Raw genomic sequence first — 13,645 nt, 5'->3', positions numbered from 1 at the left:
ATAAATAAGAATCTATGATCAATTTTTCATGAATGATCCGTGTACATTTGAAAAGATGACATGTCTGAAATATCTATCTTTGTTATTCATCTCCCACTACTAAGCAAACACTATATTCTCTATTATTAGTGTAGTGTTGTGTATATAGTGTGGTGTAGTGTTGAATATGTACACATAAGATCTACCTTATTGATTAGATTTTTAAAAATATATCTTTGTTGATTTTCTTTCTATTAGATCTTCATGTACTGAGCATGATGGATGTCTTAGTCATCTAGTGCTGCTATAACAGAAATGCTACAAGTGGATGGCTTTAACAAAGAGAAATTTATCCTCTCACAGTCTAGAAGTCCAAATTCAGGGTGCTAGCTCTAGGGGAAGGCTTCTTCTCTCTGTTGGCCCTGGGGGAAGGTCCTTGTCATCAATCTTCTCCTGGTCTAGGGGCTTCTCAGTTCAGGAAACTTGGGTCCAAAGGATGCGCTCTGCTCTGCTCCCAGCATTGCTTTCTTGGTGGTATGAGTTCCCTCTGTCTCTCTGCTTGCTTCTCTCTTTTATATCTCAAAAAAGATTGACTTAAGACACAATCTAATCTTGTAGATTGAGTCCTGCTTCATTAACACAACTGCCACTATTCTCATCTCGTTAACATCATAACCCATTAACCATTGTTGTGGAATTGATTCTGACTCAGTGACCCCCGACAGAGTAGAACTGCCCCATAGGGTTTCCAAGGAGCCACTGGTGGATTTGAACTGCCCACCTTCTGGTTAGCAGCCATAGCTCTTAACCACTGTGCCAGCAGGGCTCCATTAACATCACAGAGGTAGGATTTACAACACATGGAAAAATCACATCAAATGATAAAACAGTGGACAATCACACAATACTAGGAATCATGGCCTAGCCAAGTTGACACACATTTTGGGGGGGACACAATTCAATCCATAACAGTCTATTGTTAATGTGTTTATATTTCTACCCTCTTCTCGTGTAATTTCTGCCTTATGTAGGTGCTTGCTCTGTCTTTTGGTGAACAGATATTCATTGTTGGATCTTCATTGTGAATGTGTTTTCCACATTTTATAATATCCTTTTTGTCTCACTTAAAATCTTTTTGGCCTGAATTATACTTTGTCTATTATCAGTATCACTACCCCAACTTGCTGTTTTTATTTTTTTCTGGTATGTATTTGCCCATTTATTTGTTTTTGGTCTTTGAATCACTCTGCTTGATTCTCCTGAATACAGCATGGTGTCGGGTTTTGCCTTATGGGCCAGTTCGAGAACTGGGTCCTTTCTTGCTACGGACAAAATGAAAAAAAGAAAGAAATCAGTAAAGTCCATTCTATTTATTAATATGTCTCATATGTTCAGTCTCAAGACTCATATTATTTTGTTATAATTATGGCATGTGTTATATTTGCAGTATTTCTTTACTTGGTATGTCTTCTTTGCTATACATTTTTTCATTTCTTTTGGCATTTCAGAAAGTTTATATATTTTTTCCAGTGGTTGCCTTTATATTTATTCCATTGACAAGTGTGTTTCATCCCTGTTTTCTTCTTATTTAAGCTCTTATCATCTGGTATGCCCGTTTGTACTTTTCTCTCCTACCCATTATCTATAAAATTGTTAACTATACTATTCTACTTTTCCCCTTTCTCTCTCTCTCTCTTTTTTTTTTTTTTTTTGGTTGTATTCTTTCTAATTTTCCATAACATAATATCTCAACACACTATTCTTTGACCCATGTCTTCACCTTTATTTTGGTCTTAGCTATACAATTAAATATATTAAAATTTCACCACCAGTCCTTTTGCAAAAATTTGCCCCCATGATCTCTTTGTTGCACAAAACTCATCCTTTAGGATAATCCCACTGCACGTATACACAGCGTTTCCTGAATTTTTGCATGTTGAAACTTTTTTTTTAGCCTTGATATTTGAAGGACAGCTTAGTTAGTTACCAAACCCTTGGCTCACACTCTTTGCTCTTAAGTCTCTTAAGAGGTGCTTTATTATTGCCTTGCATTGTGTGTTGCTAATGAGCAGTCTAATGCCAGTTTTGTTTCTTTATCCTTATAAGTAATTTGATCTTTTGCCCAGAGGCTATATAGGGGATGGAATGGTGCCCCCTACATACATATTTCCATGCCCAATCCTTGGAACTTGTGAATGCTACCACATTTGGAAAAAGGCTCTTTTCAAATGTAATTAAGTTAGGGATCTTGAGATAAGATTATCCTGCATTATCTGAATTGGCCCTAAATTCAATAGTGTTCTGGTAAGAAAAAGGCAGAGGCAGATGTGAGACAGACAAAAGAGGAGTAGACACTGGGGGGAGGGGGGAAGGGAGAGGGCCATGTGGAGATTCTGGTAAAGACTGTAGTTATGCAACCAGAAGCACAACTTCTGAATGCCAGGATGCTGGGAACCACCGAAGCTGGAAGAAGCAAGGAAGGAGTTTCTACCAGAATCTTCAGAGGGAGCAATCTTGCCAACACCTTCCTTTCAGATTTCTGGCCTCCAGAACTGTGAAAGAACAAATTTTTATTGTTTTAAACAACCAAATTTATGTAATTTTCTAAGATAGCCCTAGGAAATTAATATAGTCTCTGAGGATTTTTTTTATTATTATTTTTATTTTTGCATTTACTACAAAATGTCTCAAAGTTGATCATTCTAGGTCACTTCTCCAAGATATACATAGGGCCTTTTAAACATGTAGATTTGTTTTCTCTTATATCTGGAAAGTTTTCTTGGATTATAGTTCCGCTCCATTGTTTTGTTTTTCTTCTTTTTTTTTTTTTCAGGAACTTCTGTTGTATGTATGTTGGACCATTTGCCTATCTTCCATTTTAATCACATTCTATCTGACTCTTTTTATATCTTTCTTTATTTCATTTTCATTATCTTAGTTATTTTACCTCCGTTATTCAATGCTGAAATTTTTCAACATCAAATCTATTCTCCTTTGAGCATCTTGTAATTTATTCTTTATTTTGGAAATAATTATGTTTCTTCAATTTCTTTCCTGAGGTCAGTTAACTCATGTTTTTTTTTTTTTCCTTTAGTTTGTTTTTTGGGGGGGAGGCATTTAGCCCATTGATCATCCTAGTTTTTGAATTTCTGATTATGGTGTTTTTCCCTGCATATCTCTAGTTGTTTGTTGAACATAATTACTTCACTTTATAATATGGTGTTATAATTTTCTTCTGCTTTGTTGTTGGTTTTAGGTGGAGAATGTTCAACAGTTAAGCCATTATGATTCTCATTTTCTATTTTCTTCTAACAGTTGTTCTTTATAAAGTTAGATTGATTGCTTGTTTCTTTTCCTAGGCATTTTGTGGAAGAGGTTTCTAAATAAGAATTTCCCCCTCCCATCAGTGAAGTGAAATTTATTTAATGGATAATAATGGAGAAGTTATCATGTCTTATTTCTCTTTTATTTCTGCAAGATTCTCAATTTCCCCCTCTTAGTTTCTTCTTTCTCTTGACTGCCAAGTCTCCAAGGGGCACCACCCACTCTCTGTTTATCTGGTTTTCCCCAAGAAACAATGCTTCTTTAAGGCTGTCACTTCTAATCTTGCTCACTTTCAAGCTCCTTCCCTCTAACTGTGCTGTGAATTCATAACTTAGTATTGAAACTTACTCTTTCTGGAGGTGATTTTGTCTATGTTACATCTAAGTCCTCCATGCTTCTTTATTCCTTTTTTTTTTCCCGGAGCCTTTTCAATCTATTCTCCGCTGCTCTCTGCACCCACAAGTTTGCAGTCACAAATGGTGAGAGCACCATTGGGATATAGAGTTTATTCCTCAACATATTGGTAATTTGAAGTTGGTAATATTCTCTGTCTTTTACTAATACTGAATGCTTGGGCTATATGTAGTCTTCTTGTTTTCCCATTGAATTTAGGGGTTGTATGAAAAGATTCAAATTCAGGTGGTTGCAATTATTCCCCAGACCTCAAAATCCCTCTAGATTAGTGTTTCTTAATCATTTTGAACCCATGTTATCTTTTCATCTACATAAAAATTGCATGCAGTAGTATAGTTTTTATAAAATACAAAAATAGATGAAATATTATGACTAAAAACAAATCAAAGCAGTGGGACAAAGTACTGTTTTGTTTTCTAGCCTTGCCTCCCTAGATTCTGATATGCAAATATTTCCTTACCCTCTCCTCCAAATAGCTGGCTTGAGTAATTTACAGAGCCATAATTCTATAAACATTACATTCTATAAATAGTTACATTCATTCTATATTGCCAGAACACATAACATTTACATATTATCTGTTATGGATTGAATTGTGTTCCCCCAAAATATGTTTTGGAAATCCTAATCCCTATACCTGTGGATGTAATCCCATTAGGGAATAAGGTTTATTTATGTTAATTAGGCAATATCAGTGTAGGGTGTGTTTTAGGCCAATCACTTTTGAGATATAAAAAGAGCAAATGAGGCACAGAAGCAAGCAAGTACAAACGAAGGGGAAGATACGCTCCACATGAAGATGACCAAGGAACCAAGGAACAGAAGCAGAAAAGAGAAAATGACTTTCCCTCAGAGGCGACAGAAAGAGAAAGCCTTCCCCTAGAGTCAGTGCCTTGAATTCAGACTTCGAGCCTCCTAAACTGTAAGAAAATAAATTTGTTTGTTAAAGTCACCCACTTCTTGTATTTCTGTTATAGCAGCATCAGCAAACTAAGACACTATTCTTGCAATGCTGCCCCCACTCTTGTTTCTGTCTTAGCTATACAATTACCTGGGGTCACAATGAGTCAGAATCGACTCGACAGCAACTGACAACAACATACAATTGCGTATTAAATTTTCACTATTGGCTCATTTGCCAAAGTTTCCTCAGTTATCTTTTGCTTGGATGAAGCTCATCCTACCGGTGAGTACTCTGAAACTATGTATATAAAGTGTGCACATTATTTATTCCCTGAAGCCTCAGAGAAGCATTTCTTCTGGAGGAGAATCAGTTACATAGAGAATGGGTGGTACTTCTTGCAGATAATGCAATGACGGGAAAAAAAGGAAGCAAGAAGGGAAATTTTAAGCATCTTGAAAGAACGAGAAAGATACTTACTTTTAAAATAATTTTACATATGGCCTCACCATTATGAAAAAATTGTTTTATTATCCAATATGATATTGTATTAATACATATACTAACTTCCTGAAATTTGGAAGTCTTAATCTATGCAATCTCTGGAATTCAACGGCACCATCTTCTGCCACTACTACAACTCATTTTTGAAATTTCCTGCACTTCAGATGTCTCAGGCTCTCTGTTTTTGTGTATCAGTCTACTAAGTACACTTCTTTCCTCCCTTGCCTTGGAGCTACTACTCCCCTGGGTCTGCTACCTGTCCCACTGCCTTGCTGCTTTTAGCCAAATTCTCATTCCTTGGCTCAGGTTGTGGCCTGCCATCTCACTCCAGAGTGTCTGGGAACTTTTACCAGCCACCTGCCTCCACCTTCACCAGAGCACTGTCCAGGCTTACTTCTCATCATTCTACTCGACCTGGTGCCAATATTGTTGACACCACCTAGGCTCAGGCCACTGCTCATTACAGCACTAAGAAGTAGCTAGGGAACCTACCTGTAAGAGTGATGAACGGCCCTGAGGTGCAGCATTACATACCCTCAGCTTTTCTCTCTTCAGGGTGTATACACTGCTCTTGAGTGGTCAGGGGTCACTATGGGCTCAAGAAACAGTCACCACACTGTACTGAGAACAGCTCTCACTGCCTTCAGGTTCTCTTGATGACACCAGCTGGTGATACCCGCAGAATCAATTTTCTTCCTGGGATTCAGTCCCTGAAACACTCTTCTAGTTCTTTTCCCAGGAGGCACTTCAGCCCCTATGCTAATCGCTCTATGCTAACAGATGCCAAGGGAGTGCTCCTGCCCTCACACCTGGCGCATGTGTAGGCTCTGACAAAGCTCCTGCAACACAAGATCCCTCATCCTATCCATGAGCTAGGATGAGATTCTAGAATAGGGTGAGAGTATGTCCAGAAAGCAAAAAAAAAGCTTAATAGTTTGTTGGTCTGTTTTAGAAATATGTTGAAATATGTGCAGTTTCAAAATTGCTGAGTAAAAATGCCATGTGTCCCACGAATCTCGTGGGAATTATAGTGCAAACTGGTTCACAGTGGAAATTATATTGCTGACTCAGAATGAGGCAAGTTAGAATCATCCAAATAACCAAAAGTTGATTTACTTTATCTGGCGGTTTCATAAGGCATTTCCTACATTGATTTGAGTCAATGTTGTTCAAAAATAAAAGTAAGTACTAACCGGTTCTGATTGCCTCTAACTTCTACCAAAAAGAAATAAATTCTAAGCCCCTTCCAAGCCCGTTCAGTAATGGAATTTGGCTTGCCTAGTAAAATGGCCCAGGATCTCTTAATTAAAAAAAAGAACACCTAATTTTAACTATACAGAAACTGGGATCACAGGTTTCAGCTCTGTGATGCTCAACAGTGAACGCTGGGATTCATATGAGTCTGGGGGATGGATCATTTGGAATCAGCACTCCAAAACATGGACTGTGGCTATTTTATGTGCAGATGTTTAGTTTATACAATAGAGGGCCTGCTAAGTACCCTTGCTTTAATGGCATTATCTTATTTAATTCTTACAACAGCCTTGCAAGTAAAATATTAAATACCCCCATTTTACATAGGAAGAAATTGGTTCCCATGGACTTTAAGAAATTTGCTTCAAATCATCAGCGGTAAGTGAGAATTGAACCCACACTGATCTGATTTCAGAAATCTTTTCTCTTCCTACTACACAATGTTGCCTTCCCATATACACTGGAGTCTATGGGATGAAGATTCCATTCTCTGGATATTCCTACCTTGGATTTTTTACTTTCTTTTGTTTCTTGGCAAAGAGTGGCTTCCACGAGGCATGGTGAATGTCTCAGGTAGGCCCTCAGTGTCCATTCCCACCTCTTTCTTCTACTGCAGAGGAAATAAAAAACCGTATTTCCCAGACTCCCTTGCAGCCAGGTTTCTAACTGCAGATTACATGCATTTGCATGAGACTCAAAAGTCAGAATTAAGGCAGGAGCTACCTTCTCCCTGATTTGGCTCTCACCATTGGCAAACACGACTGTGGAAACACTGGACGTTCTGAAGCAGTGTCTCAACGTGCGGTCACTAATTTCGTGAGCGTGGAGGGATCGTTAGGGCAATGGTGAGAAGCACTTCCTGGTTCTCTGATTTCAGCTACTGCAGCTTGTTCTCAGAGTCCACGCTGATTTCCAACCTTCATTGTTGATGGCAGAGGTGGAAAAAAAAAAAAAGCAGCTGTAAATCAGCTCCTCCAGCCTTCCTAGGAGCCCTGGTGGTGCTGTCGTTAACAGCTTGGCTGCTAACCAAAAGGTGGGCAGTTCAAATCCACCAGCTGCTCCTCCGAAACCTTATGGGGCAGTTCTACCCTGTCCTACAGGGTCGCTATGGGTCGGAACTGAATCCACAGCACCTAACAACAACAGCCTTCCCATTTGTGAACGCATTCTTCTCTCTATTCAGTCCCATTCTGCTTAAAATAGCTGCAGCGGTCTCTGTTTCCTGTACCTGAACCCTACCGATACACAGTTGTCCTTTTTCCCTCTAACTGCCTGTCTTTGCAACTGCCAGCCCTTTACTTGATTCTTTAAGCTCTCAGATGAAAGCTTTGAGTATGTCTGTCACTCTTCCCTCAGCCTGCTTTATTTTTCTTCATGGCACTTATTGTCACTGAAGGATTATTTTTATTTACTGGTTGGATGTCCACCCCAACTACGGACTTTAAGAATCCATTGGAGCAAGGATTTTGTTTTGTTCACTTCTGTACAGCCCTCTAACTCTTGGAACCAAACCAGGTGCCATCTAGTTGATTCTGACTCATGGTCATCCCATATGAACGGGACCAGCAAATAGAGGGAACTCAATAAATATTGTTTAACGAATGAATCTACTTTTCTTAACAAATTAGTACTAAATCAACGCATTAGTCACAGGCCCATCAACAACATAGCCTCAATAACTCCTCCTCTTGAAGCTTCCAAGTAGTCCTCAGAGAACACAGAATGACGTGCTTTCTCTGACGTCAGCGTTAAAATCAGGGTGACCAGTTCTTCCTCGTTTACCTGAGACTTTTCCAGTTTTAGCACTGAAAGCTCCATGTCCTGTGAACCCTTTTGGTCCTGGGTAAACTGAAATGTTTGATTATCCTAATTAAATCAATGAGGTGCTAAGGAAAGACATTTGGAATTACATTAAATTAATCTTGCAAATAAGAGAGTTTGAAACATGAATCTGCCAAGTGAGCCTGTGGTTTCCTTCCCACATCACAGCAGTACTGCAAACGAGCCCTGAACCATCAGGGAGAATTAGAGCAATGACTTTGAATTGCAATTTACATTTTTACAAAAATTCCTATTTGCCTATCCCCTGAATCTTTCAGCCTGAGTCTGCGGAATCTCTTCTGTACTGCCTGTGGCTTTTGCTGTTAAACCCCAAGCGGCCTTCGATTCAGCCCAGTCTCATGCAGGCCCCACACACCATGAAATGAAACCCTACCTGGTCCTGTGCCGTCTTCATGATCAGTTGTGGATCAGCCCGTTGTGACCCACAGGGTTTTCGTTGGCTGATTTTCTAAAGGTCACCAGGCCTTTCTTCCTAATGTATCTTAGCCTGGGAGCTCTGCTGAAACTCGTTCAGCATCATAGCAACATGCAAGCCTCCAATGACAGACGGGTGGTGGCTGCGCATGAGGTACACTGGCTGGGAATCGAATCTGGGTCTCCCACAAAAAAGCAGAGAATTCTACCACTGCATTGCATGGTTACACGTGAAAACTGATACATGGGCTTCCCAGAGAAAAGATGCTGCAGCGCTCACAGCACTAGACCCTGTTGGTAAGGCAGAAGTTCAAATTTATAATCTCGCTGGGAGACAGGAGAACTCTGTTGAGAATATATATTGATGTTAATTCTAGGAATGAATGACTGATTTACTCATCACCAACCATTAAGAACTCATCCTCATGTAGCTTGCAGCTAACATTATCCTGGAACTTAGGACAAAAACGTCAACACCTCTGAACTGACGCATTAGAGAGAATTTGGAGAGCAATAACATTCTCAGACACTGGACCCAAGGTTCTGGCAGATGTAGCATGTCGGGTATTCTCTTTCCCTGATGATTCACGTGGATAATGTTTAGGTGGGTCAATTTTTTAAAATTCTTCTCAAAAAAGAAACAAAGATATTGTCATCTTGGAATCTGTTTTGCACCTGCAGAAACAGTTGTGTTACTAAAATCAAGCATTTTCGCTGCACAGGCTGCTGCACGTGAGGGTGCTGTTTCTCCTGCCGTGTGTGAGGGGTTAACGCAGCAGCAGTCGCACAATCCCAGCACAGCGCGTTCCACAGAGCCAGCAGCTTCTGTCCGAGCATGTTAATAGAACAGATCCGGAAACGCTGACCAAACCTCCACAGGGCAGCCTGCTTGGAGGAGCAGACGCACACACGCAGCTTTGCTCCACAAGAAACCTGGTCAGAGGACCCCCCAAAACGCTTTCGGACTCTGTGAACCCTGAAACGCCCCACATCTCGATCCTTCCACAGCATGGCCCAGGTTCTTGAACAGACTTAACGTTTATTTTTGCTAAAACCAGTTATTCGGCCCGGCCACTTCCTTCCTTCTAGGCACTATTTTCAGCAGCAGAGACACAGAGCCCTGCACCTGTTAGCCTGACCACAGAGAAAAAAAATACTCTACAAAACCCTCATTTATCTAAGCAGCAGTACCAGCACTGCTGTTTTCCTAATCTTAGAGCTAGGAAGAAGTACCTGTCCCTGGATTCACGGTTCACAGGTGTACGACATGCCTCAGGTATCTATAGGGCCACTATTAGTTGAAACTGACTTGATGGCAATGGGTTTTGATCAAAGGGGTGACCCATGTACTGGCTGCAGAGAATGGAGACTATTGTTCAAAAGGCAGTCACACCAAACTTGCTACTCACCCATTCACACACTACACCTACCATAAAAGCCTACTGGTTCACCCAGACACCAGCCGGATGAAGCACATGCCCCCAATACTTCCTCTCAGTGGTCCACAGATGCCCCATCTCACTCATTCTTCTTCTGTCAACCCTAAGCATTGTGTGACTGCTGCCTGCTTTCCTACACTACTGGCAAGTAGCCCTTTAAAGTAATACATAGCCTGGTCAGAAATATTTTAAGTGCAATTCTGTTTTTCATGGCCTTATTGGCATTGCATTATTAACTTTAAAACTTAAATGTTGGATTTCCAAATCCTGACCATTCTTCTACCTGATAAGGTTCTGTTTAAGTCCAGTTAAACCACAGAAGTGAAGCAAGTTTGGGGCCTGCCGGTTGCTAAGGAGGCAGGGGTGTGAGCTGGGTACTAAGTCAAGTCTGAAGGACAGAAAGTGGGAGGGGAAGAGAGGCTGCCCTTAACCCTTTGGTAGCCAGCCCATGTGACATAGGGTCACCTTCCTTTATTGTCATTTAAATTTAAAAAAAAAAAAACAGGATGAATAAAGGATTTAGATATAAAATAAAAATTACTGAACTTGTTTGTTTAGGACCCAGGAGAGGAGTGGTTCTGGGCTGAAGAGCATGGTGCTAAGAAGGCCAGGGAGCATCCCTTTCCCTCCTTAGGCTTCTCCTTTCACTGGAGATACAGGCTTTCCAGGGAAATGGAGATGAGCTCACAGTCACGAAGGGCGCTGCTCACAGAAGTCGTTCATCATCAACGCCTGGCACTACATCAGCCAGTAGAATGCTTCTGTTAATTTTTGTTAGGGCTGGATAATTTTATACCGCTTTATTTTTTTTTTTTTTTTATCTGCTAACCAAAAGGTCGGTGGTTCCAATCTACTGGCTGCTCTTTTGAAACCCTATGGGGACAGTTCTGCTGTCCTATACGGTCACCGTGAGTTGGAATCAACTCAATAGCAAAGGGTAATTGTATCTGCAGCCACACAGAAGGAGTTAGATATAAAAATAGCCCTTTGTCCTTACACTGAAGGAGGCTTTTCAAATATTAACTTGGCAATCTCCTCGACGACTTCCCAGAGGTGAGCTGAGTTTTACTGTTCTGATTTTATAAACGCAACAGCAGCAGGCGAGGTCAGTGCAGACTTTTCCAAGGTTGGTTACACAAGGTTGAAGAACAAGGGGTGAGGAAGGGAATCAGGCCTTCCTGAATTCGTATGTCTCACACCAAAAGACAGACTCTAAGTTCTGAAGGCAGGGCCTATGTCTAAGGCCCCAGGTCCCAAAGACAACATGATGGATCTAAGTAGGAACCCAGTAGGTATTTCTTGTTACTGAAAACAGCAACATAAATACAGACCTTTAGTCACACGTGTAGCCTCTGGATGGAAGCGCAGAGGTGGGTGGCATGTGCTCACAGCAAGGAAGTGAGTAACAGGGTGGGTAAAACGGCTCCCTCTGCAGTCACACCAGGAGCCCCTGGGTGCTGCCAACAATTAACATGCTGGGTTGCTCACAGAAAAGTTGGAGATTCAAGTCCACCGAGAGGTGCCTCAGAAAAAAGGCCTGGCAATCTAATTCCAAAAAATCAGCCACTGAAAACCCTGCGGAGCACAGTTCTACTCTGATACACGTTGGGTCACCATGAGTGGGGACTGACTCAACTGACCTGGGCTCATCTCACACTCTTGACCTTTCCTATCTACATGGTCTTGAGTGAAGGCATTTTATGGTCACTCTCCATTTCCTCACATGTGAAATGGAGGTCATTCCCTGTTGTGTAGCATACCTGTGCAGATAAAGAAGGCAGCCCGTGTAATGTCAGCACGGCCCTGGCTCAGGTAAGCACTCAGCAGAGGGAGTGACCTGCATCCTCACAGCAGGATCTCCAGGGTCTCTGGTGGTCCTCAAGGGAAGACACTTTGGTCCCAAGAAGTAATACTTTGTCAGTCCTACCCCACATTTGTGCTCTAAAGTAGACACAGACAAAGCCAGGCGTGATGCCCATTAAAAATTTAACTATATATCATATTCATTTATTATCGATCCACAGGATATTTGATTGCTACATGAGCTCATATAAGCTTTTCACCTTTACAAAATTAAAAAAAAAAAATTGTGCCACAAGGATGTAATAACAACTGCTGATAAACAAGAAAAGGAATCTTAAAATTATAAATTTGCCGTAGAAAAGATAAAAAACAATTATATTTTCTTTAGAATTTTACCTTGAATAAAATATTCCCCTGTATAAAAAATAAAAAAGCTTGCTCTGGTTAGAATTAAGAGTATTTTTTGTCTTCAAATCTGGGAATTTGCATAATATTTCCATGATAGTTTTCCTGTGTACCGCGTGGCATTCAAGCATAGCAGATCAGAAAGACTTTTTTTCTTTTTTTAAAGCAGTCTTAAAGTGGGACATCTGTATAGAGGTTCATTTTCTTCTCCTCCCCCTCAGGCGCATGGAACACAGCCTTTTAGAGAAGGAAAAGTAGGAAAAGAACCCAAAGGGACAGGAAGGGAAGCCGGTAGGGGGCAGGGAAGGGGAAGTCTGTGCTGTGAAGCAGAGCAAGATCATGAGAAGGCTATCTGTAAGTGCTTTACGATAAGGTGCAGAAGCCGACTCCAAGGTCGCTAGCACTGCCCTATGTACATATTCACAAGAATAAAAAATTCCAGCTAGTTCACATTTTCTCGTCCATTCTGAGGCATCCACTCCACCATGCCGGCCTTGGCTGCCCACTGCAGGTGTTGGTCCTATGACATCCTTGAACTTGAGGGAGCACCCCTGGGAAGTCCACCAGACTCTAGAGAGATGTGTTTACCAATGCGCTGGAGTCCTGAGTTAAAAAGAAGCTCCAGTATTGGAGTTGGACACAGCAATCAATGTTCTATTGTCAAGGCTTTTTCCCTTAGATTTGCCTAAAACAGGTGTCAGAGAGAAAAATAAAATACAGACAAACAACAAAACAAAGCTAAGAAATCCCAACAACCACCAGGGAGAGTCAAAGGCTTAACAGCTCTTGACCCGGGCCTGGGTGATATCTGATGTTTTCTTGATGACGCTGGCCCGAGTCTCCTGGTCTGGCCGACTGCTGCTGGGGGCTGCAGTCACAGAGGGAGCGAGGGGGAGGTCGGCAAAAGTGGGCCAGGAGCTGTTGTAAGGCACCGGACAGCTCTCCTCTTTGATGGTGACCTGGAGATCAGGCTTGTTGGAAGTGACAAAAGTCGCCATGCTGGGCAGCAGGTAGGTGCTTCGTGTCCCCATGTTGCTGAGATATTGTTTGCCTTCGATATTCCTCTTCCTCCAGTGGGGCCGCCCCTTTCAAAGAAAACAATTAAGATGCATTTTTTTCTTTTCCTTCTATTGAACGCCACCGGTATAAAAAAACCCACCACTCTTCCCATGTGTTGGTGTTTCAATTGAAAAGAGTCACAGAACAGCAACAGCTTAGCAGCTTTATAAACCAAAGCCCAGTGCTGTCGAGTCTATTCCGACTCATAGCAACCCTATAGAACAGAGTAGAACTGCCCCATAGTTTCCAAGGAGCGCCTGGCGGATTCGAACTGCTGACCCTTTGGTTAGCAGCCGTAGCACTACTA

The 13,645-nt window shown here is 41.4% G+C and overlaps 1 protein-coding gene across 5 annotated transcripts in view; it reads right to left on the bottom strand.

The window, feature by feature from the left end:
• Positions 1-1,644: 1,644 nt before the first annotated feature.
• Positions 1,645-13,645, bottom strand: part of IRF2 (interferon regulatory factor 2) — a 143,633-nt gene continuing 131,632 nt past the window's right edge. Inside the window, exons 9-10 of one of the 5 annotated variants that reach the window (XR_010318783.1) lie at positions 5,615-13,364; positions 1,645-2,531 (exon numbers count right to left, since the gene is read on the bottom strand). Coding sequence is in view for 1 of the 5 variants with exons in the window: in XM_064273535.1 (XP_064129605.1) it covers positions 13,056-13,364 (309 nt within the window). In the remaining 4 variants the exon portion in view is untranslated. Of the gene's footprint in view, positions 2,532-3,411; positions 13,365-13,645 lie in introns of those variants that run through there. The other 4 variants (XR_010318784.1, XR_010318785.1, XR_010318786.1 and 1 more) reach the window with 4 other exon arrangements.

The sequence above is a fragment of the Loxodonta africana genome, chromosome 21 (genome assembly GCF_030014295.1).
Source record: "Loxodonta africana isolate mLoxAfr1 chromosome 21, mLoxAfr1.hap2, whole genome shotgun sequence".
Classification (NCBI taxonomy): Eukaryota; Metazoa; Chordata; class Mammalia; order Proboscidea; family Elephantidae; genus Loxodonta; species Loxodonta africana.
The sequence above is the reverse complement of the archived record's forward strand: the minus strand, read 5'-3'. Positions and strand labels throughout refer to the sequence as shown.